The 17,624-nt window shown below is 40.6% G+C and overlaps 1 protein-coding gene across 1 annotated transcript; it reads right to left on the bottom strand.

The window, feature by feature from the left end:
• Positions 1-1,008: 1,008 nt before the first annotated feature.
• Positions 1,009-12,852, bottom strand: LOC139439792 (mammaglobin-A-like). Its single transcript, XM_071217979.1, has 4 exons — positions 11,745-12,852; positions 4,396-4,598; positions 2,525-2,709; positions 1,009-1,211 (listed from the first exon to the last, which is right to left on the bottom strand). The coding sequence occupies exons 2-4, from the start codon at positions 4,448-4,450 to the stop codon at positions 1,173-1,175; spliced, it is 279 nt and encodes a 92-aa protein (XP_071074080.1). The 5' UTR covers positions 4,451-4,598; positions 11,745-12,852; the 3' UTR covers positions 1,009-1,172.
• Between the last annotated feature and the right edge of the window lie 4,772 nt (positions 12,853-17,624).

Here is a 17,624-nt window from a genome sequence, read left to right as displayed (position 1 = left end):
CCTTCCCCATGTGAGCCTCCTTGTGGTCGTGTTCCCTACATAGAGCCAGCTTGTAAGCAATAAGTCTCCTGGTCAGGTCTTCAGGCTGGAGCTGGGAGTGGACACCTCATGTCCCAAACACAGTCCAACCCTTCTTCCTCAATCTTCCTCGAGCTTGCTTTGACCTTTCCTTTGGAATGGTCATTTCTTGGCAACACCAGGAACTTCCAGCTGCAACACTTTCCAGCATGCATTTTGCTGCACGTATCTGGCCATGTAGTCACCCACCAGAGCAAACCTCCTATTATGGCACCTTGGATGTCTGCCACTGGCATGGGCATTCTGAAGCTGCACCTTCACTTTACACTACTCTCAAACCTTTTCTTCTAGCACTGCAATTACCTGGCAGTCTGGTGGTTCTACCACTGTTAACTCGATCCCTGCTTCGTAGCTCTGGCACAAACCCTGGCTGAACTGAAACTTTCCAGCTATGTCATCAGCCAAGAGGGTCCACCAGGCAAGCACTTGAGACCATGTAGCATGGGAGCCCCTCTCTCCACTGGGAGCTCTGTGATATCCTGCAGTGAATGGAGTCCAGTGTGGTAAAGGCACTCATTGAAGGCTCCATCTGAAGGCTTTACAAGGACTGTACAGTTTCAGAACGCATCTTACTCTTAGGTAAGGAACAGAGAGCAGACGGAGGGGACTAGCCATGGGAGCAAGGCTCCGAGTTGTGTTCAGGATGGTAATGGACACAAGGAATTTGAGCATGACCTGACCATGGGCCAGAAGCACCTGAGGACATCAGAGAGAGTGGCATGGGGAGGGGAAAACACTGCTCCAGAGAAAGGACCAATGCATGGGCTACAGCTGTTAAGGAGGGATGTACTTTACAGATGCTTTATCCTCTCACCAAGTTCTTTTAAAAATAACGTCTGAGTGTGTGTGTGCGTGAGTGTGTGTGAAATATGCCAGGCCTTCTAAATCCTCCATTTTTATGGGAAAATAAAAATAAAAAGGAACTTTAGCTTTTTTCAGTTAGTTTATTGAAAGGAAAACGTTTTGAGGGCTCAACAGTTGTCTTGCAGTTTGTAGATAAAGAAAATAAGAGTAAGAAGTTGTGATTCATAGCAATCGGCAGTCGGTTTGTGACCATGCTTGGCAGGTTTCTAAACCAAGGGTTTTGTGGAAAGTTAAAAAGGAGCACACCATGTACTGTTATATATTATGTTCTGGAAAACAAAAACAGATATCACTTAGATTTCCAATACTCTCTTGCAAAATAAAATAATGATCCAGAACATTTTTCTTCTACTGGTTTTTCTGTGTTCTTCACAGCACCCAGCATGAAATAAAGCTAGAGCTGGAAGCTAAATCAGTAACATTTCATTTACTCTGTCATACAATGGTTATTGATGCCAAAGAAGTTCTGGCGACTCTGGATCTTTTCCCCTTCGGGACCCGTAATGATTTTTCCTCCAAGTTTTCTAGTATTTGAAATAATTTGCCTTATAACTAAGTTGAACTTATTTGTTGAAAACTTGTTAATTTGAACTGTTTCTGAAAACACATTTTAATGTAGAATTGCTAAAATCTCAGATCAGATTTGAGGAAATGAAAAGTTTTTGAGTTCATGTACAGTCTCATAATTTAGCAATACTGAAAACAGTCTGAGGTCCTCTACCATTACATCGAGGCCCAAAAGTATTGACGTTCTCCACAATGAATGATTAGTCTAATATGGATTTTCAAAGAAAAAATATCTCATCATCCTAAATTGCAGGCAATCCTTACTTTAGTTCTTTCGCTCTTTGGCATATTTCTAAATTTTCTCCCAAGGAACGTTTGAAACTGAGTATTAAGGTATTGGATAAATGCTAGGCAAAGAAATTCAAGTTACATGTATTTATAGTTAGAAAGAAATACTCATTGTTAGAACTAGTGCTTTTATCTCAAACAATCACACAATTCAGTGTTTTCACCCCATCATCTGTGCTTATCATTCCATGGGGATGGGTCACTAAACAGTCCATGATTTCCAATTATTTATGCAAACAAGTCTTGGTTGCTTGGAGGTACATTTTAAATTCTTTAGATTTGAAATATTTAGAATATTGCTCTTATTATACATACTGGATGCTTTCAAAAAATTCTTTAGAGATTTTCACTATTTATTTTTGTGGTGTAAGGGCATTGCTGATCCTTCTACAAGTGAGGGGCTCCTTGAGAATCAGATATTTGTTTCTCAAGAGGGAATATGCGTGTGTATGCATGTGCATACACTGGGGAATGGAGAGGGATAACTGCACCTTTTACTGACTTTTCTTTTCGCTCTGGCATTTTTATTTATCATTTACTGAAGAATCTACAAAGTGACCTGGAAAATCAGACTTGGAGCCTTGGATTGCCTACTTGCCATATAATTGAAGTGATTTTAAAAAAAATCATGTTCGCCAATTGCTTTGGGATTATCAGAGACAAATGTAGAACTTGTGTGTCCCCTTCCAATGGTTCTAAATAGCACGTAAGAAGAAACAAGCCTTACCACCATCTCTAAGTCATTTGCTAAACTTTCATTTGATTGGTTGAGGAAGCATTGTTTGAATTCATCTACAGCTTCATAGTCGGATTCTGTTATGAACATTTTAAGAAATTCTTTGAACTCAGCTTTAGACACTGCAGGATCAATGCTTTTCTCAGTGACATCCTCAAGAAGTTTGCAGCCAGAACCTGGGAAGAAAGTATAAGACAACAGGCTTGTTACAAGAGGTATGAACCCCTTTTTGGGTATGCCTTGGGTGTTTTCACTTTCTTACACCCCAATAAAGTCATTGATTCAGGAAGATTGTTGGCATGGTTGAAAGTTCTCAATTTTTTTTTTTTTTTTTTTTTTTTTTTTTTTTGCCTGGCCTAATACTGTTTATTGTTTTAAAATAAGCACTATAAATAATTATGATACATGCATATACTAAAAGTGTAAAGATACACAGCTAATTCTAAATGAGGGAAAGAGGTTATATAGATTGGGGCTGGACCACAAAAGGGCTTTACTTTATGCAAATAAACCACATGGTTAACATTGGTTAACTCTGGGTAGTAAATATGGACATTTGTTAAATTATCCTTCTGTACTTTTCTGTATGTTTAAAATACTTTTTAAAAAATCATATCTGGCTACTGGCCTGTGAATTAGGAGACCTAGTGAAAGTTCTCAATTTTGAGGAGGATTCCTCCTCCCCAAAGAGCAAAGTCATAACCTGGAGTCTCCTTAATGTTCGGCAATGCCTACCTCACTCTTCTCCCATCCAGAGGAGCCAGACACCATTCAACCTTGAGAACCCTTGAGAAATGTGATTCTCCGAGTTGGTGCAACATATTAAACATAACTTAATCTCTCATTATTCAAAGTCATGCAATGCTTCACTGTAATAACAATTCTGAGTATGAATTCAGAGTGTCCAGTATCTTAGAGGTAGAATGAGGGATATTATCCATGAGCTTTCATGATTCTCTTAACTCTTTTCTGCAAGAACAAAGAATGTAAAAGAGAAATTCTTGCTCATAAAATGATCTGATGTGGCCACTACAGTGATGTAGGGGAAAGAGCTCTGGATGTGAACTGAGGAGAGCTGGGTTTTACTGCCAGCTCTTTCCTTTTCTCAATAGTTGACTTTGAGCATATCATCTTTTACACTTACACATTTGCACCTACTCTGTGAACAAATGAGGTACAGTAGCTAAAAGAGTTTGCAAATGTAAAACGCACTCTGCATAATGAAGTGCTTTTGATGACCAGATCCTGGCTGCGGGGGCTTCTTCCTATCTGCATCTTCATTGCTGGGAGGAGATGTCCAGATGGCGTGTGTTTTCCTTGTACTCTGTTTTGAGGAGAAGGGCCAGGGACTGGGAGACCAAGGGAATTTCCCAAAGGCTGAGATCACCTCCACAGATGCATGTTGAGTGGGTACCACCTGTTGCTGTAAGACCCTGAACCACTCCGCTGTTTGAGGCTCATCTCTTGGAAAAGTTCTCATTTTCTTCCACATTTAAGGACCTCTTTTTAGGACACCTATCTGAATGCAAATGCCATGGGGCCTTCAGATCATATCCTTCCCTTGCCCCACTCAAATATCTAATTCCATATTCAAAATCATCCTGTTTTCACGGTACCAGTGCCCATAGTGGGACTCCCTGAATGGCAACTAGTCAAAGTGCATGTAGCTCAAATACCAGGGCAAAGCCCACAACAGAACCACTTCTTTTATTTTGTGGAATTAAGATGATCCTTAGGTCTGTGACACCCAGAGCTTTTGTACTGGGTCTGGCTCATACTGGGGCGTGGAGACTGGGAGCTCTTCTACAGGGGCCAAGGCAACCACCCTGAGCCACAAGCCTGCCCATTTTCATGGGACTCACCCGCGTAGCAGTAGAGGGGGAGGGCAACCAGCAAGAGGACCATCAGTAGCTTCATGGCTGAGGTGGCTGTGGTTGTCTCTCTGTCTTAGGTAGCAAGGATCAAGGAACTCAGTTGGGAGGTGAGAGCCCAGGACTCCTGTATTTATCTCCTGGAAGCCGCCTTCATACCTTCCTAGAATGAGGGATCCGGTCACAGGATGAACCTGGCAGTGGACCAGGAGACAACAGTGAGGACCATTGAGAGCCAGCCAGCCTGTGCACTGTTTGTAGAACACCAAGGAGACAAAGAATTTTGGAGTCAAGAAAAGTTTTATACCATAATAATGACACATAGCTTTAGATAAAATGGTTGCGGAAGTGCTTTCTAAAGTACAAAGTAAAATGATAAATGTCCGTGAGTCTCTGTGAATGATATACTTCAATAACATTTATTTTCTTTAAAGTCTATGAGACTGTGTTGCTTTTGTTGTATTTATTGTTATTGTGTCTCTGCTGCTGCTGCTGCTGCTGCTGCTGCTTCTCCTCCTGCTGATCTTCTTCCTCTTCTTCTTTCCTCCCCTCTTACTTCTCTAGCAAAGAGCTTCATAACTTGGGTGTGGGTTTGTGCTGGATGCACCGACCAACTGTTTGACATAATATCTCATCCCTCCTCTGGGAGACAGGCTTCCTTCAACCATAGATAGCCCTTTTCAGTAAGGTGCTTTAAATCTTAAGAACTTAATGACCTCTAACTTCCACCGAACTTGTTCATTCAACTACACGAATTCATCTGACTATACACCTATGAATTAGTTTTCTTTTGTTGGTTGTTAGCTTTTTAGTGTTTTCCTTTTACTAATTGAAAAGATGATGTGACCAAGTAGTTTATTTTAATGGTTAGGGGAAAAAGGGCTGACTGGTGGAAGGGTGATAGGATTTGGGCTCATGAAGATATGAATTTGGAATCTGGCTGAAACACCTAGTCATGAAGTGTCCTTGGGCAAATTACATTGTTCATCTCTCTGAACTTCCTTTTCCTCATTTTTTAAATGGGTTAAAATAATACCATGCCAGGTTTTTATAAGGATTATGCATGTTCTACATAAGGAGCCTATCACAAGACTTAGCAGATGATGAACTTGAATCCATCCATCGATCTATCCATCCATCCACCCATCCTTCCAACCATCCTTCAACAAATGCCTACTGAGCTGCTCTTATGAATTGGGCTCTGTGATATACTCTATAGATCCAGTTGTAGGAACAAGTTAGACCAGGAATAAGAATGCAATGGACAATCCTATGAATAAATGGGTAATATCAGAAAATTGCAAATGCTACAAAGAACAACAAAAATAACCAGAAAATCAGTATGCTGTGACAGATTTTCTAGTGTTGGGATGGCACTAGGTAGGGAGTTCATGGTGTGACCAAGTTGAATCTTGGATGAATGGGCACCAATATCCAAGGCAAGATCTGAGGAAGGGTGTTTTAGGTGGAGGGAACAGAAAGGATGACGGTCCTGAGGTTGAATGGAGCTTGGCAAAGTCAAGGAAAGCAAGGAAAGAAAGGGTGGCCAGAACATAGCAAAAAGGGAGATGACAGCCTCATATGATAGAAAAGCCATGCCTGGCTAAGTAGGGCTAATAGGAATAAGAAAGACAATGTTGGCTCCGGTTAACAACAAAAGAAATGGATGAGAGAGCCAGCAAGGTGAGTTAACTCCTAATTACCCTTTTAAAAAAAAAGATTTATTTATTTATTTCTCTCCTCCCCCACCCCCCAGTTGTCTGTTCTCTGTGTCTATTTGCTGCGTGTTCTTTGTCCACTTCTGTTGTTGTCAGCAGCACAGGAATCTGTTTCTTTTTGTTTTATCACCTTGTTCTGTCAGCTCTCCGTGTGTGCACCACCATTCCTGGGCAGGCTGCACTTTCTTTTGCACTGGGCGGCTTTCCTTACAGGGTGCACTACTTGAGCGTAGGGATCCCCTAAGCAGGGGACAACCCTGCATGGCGGGGCACTCCTTGCGCACATCAGCACTGCACATAGGCCAGCTCCACAGGGGTCAAGGAGGCCCAGGGTTTGAACCACAGACCTCCCGTGTGGTAGACGGATGCCCTAACCACTGGGCCAAGTCCGCCATCTCTTAATTACCCTTGAATGCAATATTTGCTCTCTGGATTACTTGTATCAGCTTTCTTTCCATCATTCAACTGGGTCATAAGTTGCCAAGGGCAAAACCGATTTAGGAAGAGGCTACGAACACAGATGAAGGTTGTGTACTCAAGCAAGTGCTTTCATGCCGTTGTCCATGGCTGACGTCCTTTATTCCAAAGCCGAGTGAAACATGTTGATGATGAAATGGCAGACAGTCTCCACTGACAGGACTTAAGGGGCTTTGCCCAGTGCCCAAGTCATTTATGAACCTTGCCTCTTACCTGCTGCGACAGAGGCTCTTTCAATTATTTCTTACTCGTTTTTTAAACTTCTTCACCCCCATCTTATACACCAAACACTAAAGAGTTTGTGTTTTCTTTAACCACCGTGTTATATCCAGACATCCAACGGTGATCACTTCTGACAATTGCCAGAGCTGTGGCATAAATAATAGGAACACAAAGAGGTACTCATAGTTCTAGACACTGTCATCTGCTTCAGGCTTATCTTTTGGATTTTTGTTTGGTTTTGTTCTTAAAGGTGTTGGCACCAGGATGCAGGGAGTCAGATTGACCAAGGTGAAGAGCACATGAAGGTCCTGAGGGCAGGGGCCTTGGACACCCTCCAACCCCCGGCTTTGAGTAGCACATCCACCAGGCTTCCCATTGGACAGCTGGGTCTATTTCCAATATCCAGCCACCTGGTAGGAGACTCATTCCTGTGTGTATCTGGTATTGAAAGATTTCATTCTGAAATTAAAGTGTTTTTCTGACATGTGGTTTTGCACATGTCTTGGGGGGCGGTTCACTTTTATTTTAATACATATTGATTTCCTCCCTGTACAGGATTTTGTGGAGGAGGTAGGAAAATTTTAAGTGGTAGCCTCTGAGTAGCAGTATGAGTTGACATTCAACTGCTTTTAACTATTTGGACTATCTTTTCTACTAAACTTTGAAAACCAGAGTCTAAAGTAACACACCCCAAAAAGTAATTCTTTGACATTTCAAATTTTTTAGGAACTGCTTCAGGAGTATGTTGGAGTTTGTTGGTTTGCTGGGGGAGTAGTTTCACCTCATAAATAGAATACTTAGTCTCATTGACCTCTTGGTGAAAAAGCACATTTGTGTGTCTTTAAATGTGTCTTTTTGTGTTCTGTCAAATGTCTGTCTCCTACATATAGCATGCACTACAAATGAAGCACTCACCCCAGACAAGTCCTCCTTCACAAGGAAGCTGTCTGCTCAAGTCTACTCCCAGTATGATGCTTGGATATAAGAACCACGTCATTATATGTAAAATTAGATTTTTCTGCCTCAAGAATGAATGTCCTTTGTAAACTCTCAGATGCAGTATATAAGTTATCCAAAGCAGTCCCTTGACCTTCATGTATATTGTTAGTTTTAAAGTCATTTATATTTATTTAACCTTCTATGTTGGATTGCTTGTTATTGCTCTGTGTTAAGATACATATCTTACAGTAAACTACATTTTTAACTTTTCCATTTATATATATATATATATATATATATATATAAAATGTTCCCATATATCCCACTACCCTCCCTCCCACTCTTCCCACATCAACAACCTCTTTCTCTTTCATCAGTGTGGCACATTGATTGTGTTTGATGAATATGTTTTGGAGCACTGCTACACTGTATGGATTGTAGTTTACATTGTAGTTTACATCTCCCCCAGTCCATTCAGTGGGTTATGGCAGGCTATCTCCTTAGTTTGAACCTCAGGGACTTCCTGTCATGATTCAGATGGATCCTGGAGGCCTGGACTCCCAGTACTGTGCTAGGTGAACTCCAGGTTGATTTCCATCTCACATGGACCTTCCTCCCTGTTTATGCTCCTTCAGGGCAAGTTCTATGCACACCTTGTCTTTGTCTGATAACATTCTGTATTAGACAGGGTTCTCTAGGGAAACAGAACCAACAGGAGATATCTGTCAATAGCATACGATTCTATGAGTCTCTCACACAGCAGTGGGGAATGCACAAGTCCAGGTTCTGCAGGCAGGCTGCAACCAGCAGCTGCAATGAAAGTCCAGTGAATGTTCTTGACGAGTTCTGGGAGATGTTGCCTGTCTAAAGATGAGCTGAGAAATTCTCTCTCAATGCTGGGATCAATTCCCCCCCCTCCTTTTTTTAAAAGATTTATTTATTTATTTCTCTCCCCTTCGCCCCCACCCCCCTGCCCCGGTTGTCTATTCTATTTGCTGCATCATCTTCTTTGTCCGCTTCTATTGTTGTCAGCGGCACGGGAATCTGTGTTTCTTTTTGTTGCATCATCTTGTTGTGTCAGCTCTCCATGTGGGCGGTGCCATTCTTAGGCAGGCTGCACTTTCTTTCGCACCGGGCGGCTCTCCTTATGGAGCGCACTCCTTGCACGTGGGGCTCCCCTATATGGGGTACACCCTTGCGTGGTATGGCATTCCTTGCGCACAGCAGCACTGCGCATGGGCCAGCTGCACATGGGTCAGGAGACCCAGGGTTTGAACCGCAGACCTCCCATGTGGTAGACGGATGCCTTAACCACTAGGCCAAGTCTGCTTCCCTCAATTCCCCTTTTAAGGCATTCAAACGATTGGGTTAAACAACACTCATTGCTGATGACAATCTCCCTGATTGATGTAATTGTAATCTATCTATGATTTACCACTGCAGTAAAGTCAATGGTGACTAAAGTTCATAAATGCCCTTGTCCCTGAGCCTCAGCAGACTTGGAACTCCTACCTGCTGGTTAATTGGACTTACCCTGGCCAGCTAACAGGGAGGTGAAGAAGGTCAACCACCAAACCAGGGAGCCAAGAGTGCCTACAACTGCAAGCAGGAGAATTGCATTCATCATCCATGTGGAATCTAAGCTCCCTCCTGATGTAGAGGGGAACTGGATATAACCATCCCAGAGTCCACAGGATGGGGAATAGAGTATGGATTAAAGTGGACTTACTGGTGTTCTGCTGTGGAACTATTGTGATTAGTAATGGAAGAAATTGTAGCATTGATGTGGAGAAAGTGGCAATGGTAGCTGCTGGTGGTCAGGAGAGAGAAGAAGAGATATGATATGGGGGCATTTTCAGGACTTGGGGTTGTCCTGGATGGGGCTGCAGGGACAGATGCTGGACATTGTGTGTCCTGTCATGGCCCACTGGGTAGACTGGGGGAGAGTGTAGACTACAATGTAGACCACTGTCCATGTGGTGCAGCAGTGCTCCAAAATGTATTTAACAGGTGCAGTGTATGTGCTACGATGATGTAAGTGGTTGTTGATGTGGCAGGAATGGGATGGGGGGGTGAGGGGTATGTGAGGACCTCATATTTTTTAAATGTAACATTTAAAAGAAAATAAAGAAGAAGAAGAAGAAAATGCCCTTGTATTACAGTTAGCCCAGTGTTTGCTTGACCAAACAATTGGATACAACTACCTGGCCGAGTTGACCTATAGTCTAACTATCACACAGTCATACAGTAGGTATTTAATAAATAGTTGTATAATTGATTTAGAGCAGAATTTGACTTTCTATTGACAAAGAGTTGACTGATTATATTACATGCTTTATTACTAGGTCTAATTTTAAACAAGGTTCATTTAAATTTAAAACTTTAGTATCAGACCCAACACTAAAACCAGACATCTGCCTAGCATTTGGGGGCTAATTCCACTTTTGTGCTTTCCTTGATGAGGGCTGTGAAGTCAGGTTAGGTAGGGGAGCAGGTGAGTAGTAAGGAGGTAGTTGGAAGGCCTGTCATCCAGGGCCTGGGTCACTCCAGTCTCCCCTTTACCAGAAGTAACCTTTACCACCATCTGCTCTAACTGGGATCAATCTAAGGATTTGGGACCAGAGCCGGATATAGGAAAGAGCCGGGGTCAGGTACTAGCCACTGACTAATTTATCTTGGCTCCTTCACCAAAACCCTGAACTTTACACTACTTGACATCTCCACCAAAACTGTCATTTAAAAAAATGTAATCCTCACACACATGTGACAGTGTGATTTGGTTTGTGAGATATTGATCTCAGTATCTTTGCCAGTCATCAAGCAAGTTTTCCAGGAGGTCAATGGTGCCAAGGTTGAGAATCCCTATGTGAGAGAAATCTAAAAGCATTTTCCCTTGCAATGAGATGTCAGTAGTGTTGGAGTCAGAGACCCGAGGGTATCGAGAATGAAAGACAAAGAAAGATTGAGTTCAGGGGATCTGAGAGCATTGATTTCTCAAGCTCATCAGACAACTTTATTGAGTCGAGGGACTAGTATATATACCCCTAACATAAGTGACATTCATCAGGAAATCAAGTTACCTATTACCCTTACCTCATTCTATATTAACTAGTGATTGATGAACACCAACAAACTTTACTGTAACTATTATTATAAAAATCAGTAACTATACTCATAAATCCTGTTACTCAGGTCATTCCTTCCTATATGATCTTGTTCCACCTGCAGGTGTGCTTTACCCAGCCATGATTATGATCTGCACCGATAATCATAGGGGACAGCCTGACTCAGTGGTCAAGGAAGTAACTTGCTTCCATGGAAATACCATGCCTTTGTTTCCCACATCTCCCCCTTTTTGTTTTAGTCAGGGTGGCTGTGCCTGTCTTAGGTTGCCCTCCTCTGAGGGTTTTACCCGTCATTGACTACCAGCCAAGCACACTGACCTCAGGGAACTTATTGCAATGTTTTTGCAAGGACCAAGTTATTGGCCTGTCCCATGGTATCCACTCGGTGCAATCTCTGGCAAACACCTTTTCCCAGGCAGGTAACAACAATGAGTGACAGGGTCAATACACACAGCCCTATTCCTAAAGCTGATAGAAAATGCTGTGACTTCCACCAGTTAACAGGATTGAACTTATTTAAATGTGAAATCAAATCACTAAAGATGTCCTTATCATTATCTATGTATATCTGATTATGAGACATTTCTAGAATCTTTTTCTGCAATTCTTCAATTTCTAATGACATATTTCCTTTATGTCCTAGTAAATGTTTCTTAATTTTTTCCCATTGAAACATTGACATGTTATAATCCAAAGGAGTAATACAAAAATTACTTTCATTCCAATCACATTTCAATCATCTTAACAAATTTAAGTTATAAACTTGATCTCCTAAATGTAAGACAGCAGACTCTAAATCACTAACTCTATCATTAATTCCTTCGTCAATGTGCTCCTGACTATGCCATAAGTCACTTACATTCTTGTGCCAATCATGCACATGTTTGCACTGTCTCATGCAATGCGACAGCGGCAGTAGCAGCAGCAGTGATGACACCAATGAGTCCCAGGATGCTAGCTATTAAAAGTCCTAAAAATCTCTTAGAACGTTTCAACAGTCCTTGAGCCAAATGGAAAAGAAGATGACTCTCCGGAGATGACTGCCAAATCCGATTCAGCTGCACTGGAATCCACACTCCTTGTTGTCGGTGAGCCATGGTGATAATATCTCCATTCTGTAAAATATTCTCAGACAAGCAAGTATACAAAGCGCCATCCTTATAGAACAAAGCACTTTCAGTTATGGTAGCCTTCCCTACCACAAACACATATGGATCTCTGACACATGATTGAAAATGATGAATTTGATCTAACTGTAAATATTGTCCATCCATACTTTTATTACCATTCCATTCAGAAGTAGATGCCACTCCTAAAAAGACTTTCCATATTTGTTTTTGATCATGGACTACAGTGCTATTGTACCATGGAGAAGGAATCCAGTTCCCTATATATTTCCAATCACTATTATTTTGGTAAAAATTATTTTCTCATCCAAATCAAGGGATTCATGCAGGGGATATTGCATATTACTAATTTGTTGTCCCTTGCTATTTAAACCATACCAGATAAATCTGCCATTATATTCTTTGGGATTCCCCATAGGGGCACTTTCCCACACTATTCCATAGGAATCATTAAAAACAGATCCTCTTCCCATATGGCATTCATACCATCTTTGCAAATCCCCAGCATTCCTCTTAGGACAACTATAGCTTGGATACTTATATTCTTGGTATTGATAAGAAGGGAATAAAGTTACAAAAGATTTAGTATTATTATTATTAAAATTGATCATAGTTCTATTTTTCACAGCCATACAGGGTAGGTGGTTACCAATGCAAAGAGGTTGATAATCAAATGGAAGAAGATTATAAATCTTTTGTCCTTCTTCTTGTGGCTTAAGCAGTAACCTTTCATCCACGGGTCCAGGAACTGTATGAGTTTTATTCAAATAAACAGGAAAAGAAGGATCTTTCCAGGTTAACACTCAAAGTAATGGGGGATTAGGGATATAAGCCCAATTTGTGTAATTACCATTGCTGGTTTCACTCACTATCAGTAGGATCCATATGTGTAGAAGACTCCACTTCTTCAGCCTTAGGTTTAATCCTTTTTGCCAGAAGCCAGATTTCTTCTCCGTTTTCTGAAATGACAAGAGCATAACCTTGCCCCCATACTTAAACCTTGCCTTTTTTCCATTCATTACTTAAAACATCTTTCCAAAATACTGGTTGATTCTCAAATTCTGCAAATCCTGTGGATGTTTGATAATGCCCAAAATGACATTCTGCCGGTGTCATAGAATCATAAATGTTAAGAAAATTTAAGGTAAATAGATCTTTAGCCAATTGATCTTTAGGTGATATCATACCATCATCTCCCCCTTTTTGTTTTAAAAGCATGGTCTTGAGAGTATGATGGCATCTTTCAACAATAGCTTGACCTGTAGGATTATGGGGAATGCCGGTAACATGTTCAATAGCATGTTTCATACAAAAGGAAGCAAAGGATTTACTAATGTATGAAGGTCCATTATCAGTTTTAATTTTTAGAGGACATCCCATCACAGCAAAAGCAGACCAGAGATGTGAGCGAACATGATGAAACCATTCCCCACTTTGAGCAGTAGCCCACATGAAATGAGAATATGTGTCAATACAAACATGAACATATTGTAGTTTACCAAATGATGGTATGTGAGTAACATTCATTAGCCATAATTGATTAGGAGTCAGGCCTCTAGGATTAGTTCCAGCCTGAAAAGGCACCGCTGTTAGTGGTCCACAGGTAGGACAAGTACGAATAATTTCCTGCGCTTGTAGTCTTGTTAACTTTTGATATTTATTTCGCAGGCCTTTAGCATTAATGTGAGTTAAAGCATAGTAATCACGAGCAATTTGTAAACACCCTACTAATAAATCAGCTCGAGCATTACTTGCTGTCATAGGACCAGGCAAAGAGGTATGAGAGCGTATATGAGTAATGTAAATAGGATGCTGTCTTAGTCTAATGAGATGTTGCAAATCAGCAAAAAGTTGAGATAATTCATCAGTAACAAAGATATGAGCCATTTCAATATGCTTGACAGTAAGGCATACAAATTCAGAATCAGAGACAATGTTTAAAGGTTCCTGAAATATTTTTAACATCCTAATGATGGCATCAAGTTCAGTACGCTGAGCAGACGTGAATGGAGTCTGCCAAGCCTGTTCTTTTCCCATGGTAACAAATGCTACTTTCCCGTTACTACTTCCATCAGTGAACACTATACATGCATTTTCTAAAGGTAGAGATTTTATAATCTTAGGTAATATCCAAGTAGTTTTTTGTAAGAAAGTAAGTAATTTTGAAGTAGGAAAATGATTATCAATAACACCTTGAAAGTCACCGATAGCAATCTGCCATTGAGGGTTTGTTACATATAAATGATGAATTTCTTCCTGTGATAACTCACAAATAATACGATCAGGATCAGACCCCTTAAGTGCATTAAACGCACACGTCCTTTTGCCAATATTTAATAATTTTTTGTAGATAAGTTTGTAACCTCTTTTGTTTATTATTAGGTAGGAAAATCCACTCCAAAACTCCCTCCTGCCACAGTAAAGCTGTGGGAGATTGCACAGTGGAAAATATAATTAAGTCAACTTTCTTTTCAGGGTCAATTTGTGTTAACTGTCCCTGTCAAATTCTTTCCTCTATTACATTTAATTCTTGTTCTGCTTCTGCAGATAAAGAATGTGCACTGGTAAGGTCTGAATCCCCCTGCAGAGTTTGGAATAAATGAGTTAACATGTAATTAGGAATCCTACCATAGGCCCAATCCAATTAATGTCTCCTAAAAGTTTTTGAAAATCATTACGAGTGTTCAATTTATCTCTCCGAATTTGCACCTTTTGAGGTATTATATGACCATTAGCCAATTTCATTCCTAAATAACAAAAAGGAGCTTCTCTCTGAATTTTTTCTGGAGCTATCTGTAAACCATATTCTGATAAAATTATTTCTGCAGCCTGAAATAATTGTTGTAATTTTTCTTCAGTAGCATGAGCAAACAATATATCATCCATATAATGGATAATCATAGCTTCGGGAAATTGTTCACGCATCCGCTCAAGAGGTTGATGCACAAATAATTGACACATGGTTGGACTATTCATCATACCTTGAGGTAAAACACACCAGTGATATCTCTGCATAGGTGCCTGATTATTGAACGAAGGCACAGAGAAGGCAAATTTCTCCTTATTGGCGAAATGATGTAAAGGAATAGTGAAAAAACAATCTTTCAAATCTATTATGATGAGAGACCAGTCTCTTGGAATCATAGATGGCTGTGGAACCCCAGGCTGCAATGCCCCCATAGGGCTCATGACTTTATTTATAGCTCGTAAATCAGTTAATAACCTCCACTTTCCTGTTTTCTTTTTTATTACAAATACTGGAGAGTTCCATGGACTATTGGAAGGCTCTGTATGTTTTTGCTCCAATTGTTCTTTGACTAAACTATGTAGGGCATTTGATTTTTCTACTGTTAGGAGCCATTGATCTACCCATACCGGTGTTTCAGTTAGCCAAGTAATCGGTTTCTCTCAATGGCCCCTAAGATAAATTTGCTCGTTCAGAATCAACTGAACTGGAAGGAAATCCAATTCCTCTCCTATCTCCTTTACTTCTAGTATTGTATTGCATATCCATATATAATGTTTTAGCCTGCTCTGATAAGGTAGGAATATGAATGAAAGCATCCCATTGACTTAACAAATCACGGCCCCATAAATTAATTCCCACATCAGCCACATAAGGTTGTAAAGTAGATTTTTGTCCATCAGGGCCTAAGACATCAAAAATATTAGTACTTTGATATACATCAGTCATTGCACCAACTGCAGTAAAAACAGTAGGTACTTTCTGCAAAGTCCAAGATTGTGGCCAATAACGTTTAGCTATAATAGATACATCTGCTCCCGTATCTAGTAAGCCAAAGACCACTTTTCCATTCATTGTAATTGTAGTTTCAGGTCTATCATCACTTACAAAAGTTTGCCGATACATATCTTTTCCTGTAGACCCAAACCCTCCTTTTCTTTTAAAAGGAAGAGCAGCAGGCTTATGATAAGGAAGCAGTAATAATTGAGCAATTCGTTGTCCTTTTTGTATTTGAATAGAATTAACAACTTGAACCATTATTTTTATTTCTTCTGTAAAATCACTATCTATAATTCCTACATGCACCAACAATCCCTTCATAGTTAAACTACTTCTTCCAACTATAATGCCTACTATATCTTTAGGTAGAGGCCCTTTTATTCCCATGGGGATGGGTTGAATTCCATCTCCTGTTGTTATAAGTTTAGTCTCAGTAGAAGGAAGATCTACTGCAGCACTACCTTGAGTAGCCGCTTTTAATTCAGAGACTGGGATAAATGATGCTGACTGCTGCTGACAGGAAATCAGTCAGCCAGGCTCATATTTTTTGTCTGAGGGCCCTGAGCTAGGCCCGCAAAGCGGTTTCCCGACTTGATGGGAGTCCCATTTTGATTAGTTCTAGATCGACATTCATTGACCCAATGATAACCTTTTCTGCAAACCGGACAGACTTTTGATGGAGTCCGGGGTCCCTTTCCTAATTGACTTACATAAGATCTACAATTCTTTTGAAAATGCCCAAACTTTCCACACTTAAAACAATTCCCTTTTTTCTTTGAGTTATTTCCTCCTTTCCTGGCAGCAGCTAAGACTGCCATCTGGTGGGCGGTTGAACCAATATCTTGACAAGCTCTTATATAATCTTGAATAGACCCTCCAGCAGCCTTCAACGGTCTAATGGCTATTTTACATTCATTATTAGCTTGATCAAAAGCAAGTGCTAGCAAGACTAATTCCCTTGCTTCAGGTATCTTAATGGTTTTTATTAAGATATCGGTCAAACGAGCCACAAATTCTACGTAAGCCTCATTTACCCCTTGAATTATTTTTGAAAATGACTGAGTTGGCTTGCCAGGTGCACTAATGCGCCTCCAGGCTCCCAGGCATGAATTACGTACCTGAGTTATAGCCTGATCATCATATTGAAGCTGCCTTTGAACTCCTGACCATTCTCCCACACCTAATAATTGTTCTGCAGTAATAGGTATCGGTGGGTTGTGAGCAGGGTTTCGCTGTGCAATCATAGTTGCTTCATCGGTCCACCAAGTTTTAAATTGTGAAAATTCAGCGGAGCTTAATACAGTTCTTGCCAACATCTCCCAATCCCAGGGAATAAGACGGTCAGCTCGAGACAAGCCTTCCCCCAATCCTACAGTATAGTGGCTGTGAGTTCCACACTGAGTACAAGCCTGTTTAATTTCTTTCAAAACCTTAAATGGAAGGGGTTCATGATGAAAATATGCTCCTCCTTGAGGATTGTTAGCATCCAGAGGAATTTGCTGAATAGTAACTGGAAAGGCTGATAACATTTGCATAGCATCAGGATCACCTTGACGCGATCCTTGTAATAAGTACCTCATTAACGGAGTTACTGGAACCGGATTAGGAACAAAAACACCCTTAATATAAGGTTCCTCATTTGATAATACTGGAAAGATTCCAGGAGTAGGAACCCTAGGCTCCGGAGGTGCAGAGGGGGCAGGGTTACACAAATTAGGATAGATATTAGCTGTTGATGTATTTAATTTTGACATCTGTTTAGTTAGAAATGGATTCGTTCCTAGCTCAGATTGAAGCTCATCAACTTTATCTCCTCCATGTCCTCTTGTTCATCACTCTGATGACCAGCATCATGAGTTCCCAGAGA

The sequence above is a fragment of the Dasypus novemcinctus genome, chromosome 10, assembly GCF_030445035.2.
Source record: "Dasypus novemcinctus isolate mDasNov1 chromosome 10, mDasNov1.1.hap2, whole genome shotgun sequence".
NCBI lineage: Eukaryota > Metazoa > Chordata > Mammalia > Cingulata > Dasypodidae > Dasypus > Dasypus novemcinctus.
This window is presented reverse-complemented; position numbering and strand designations above follow the sequence as displayed.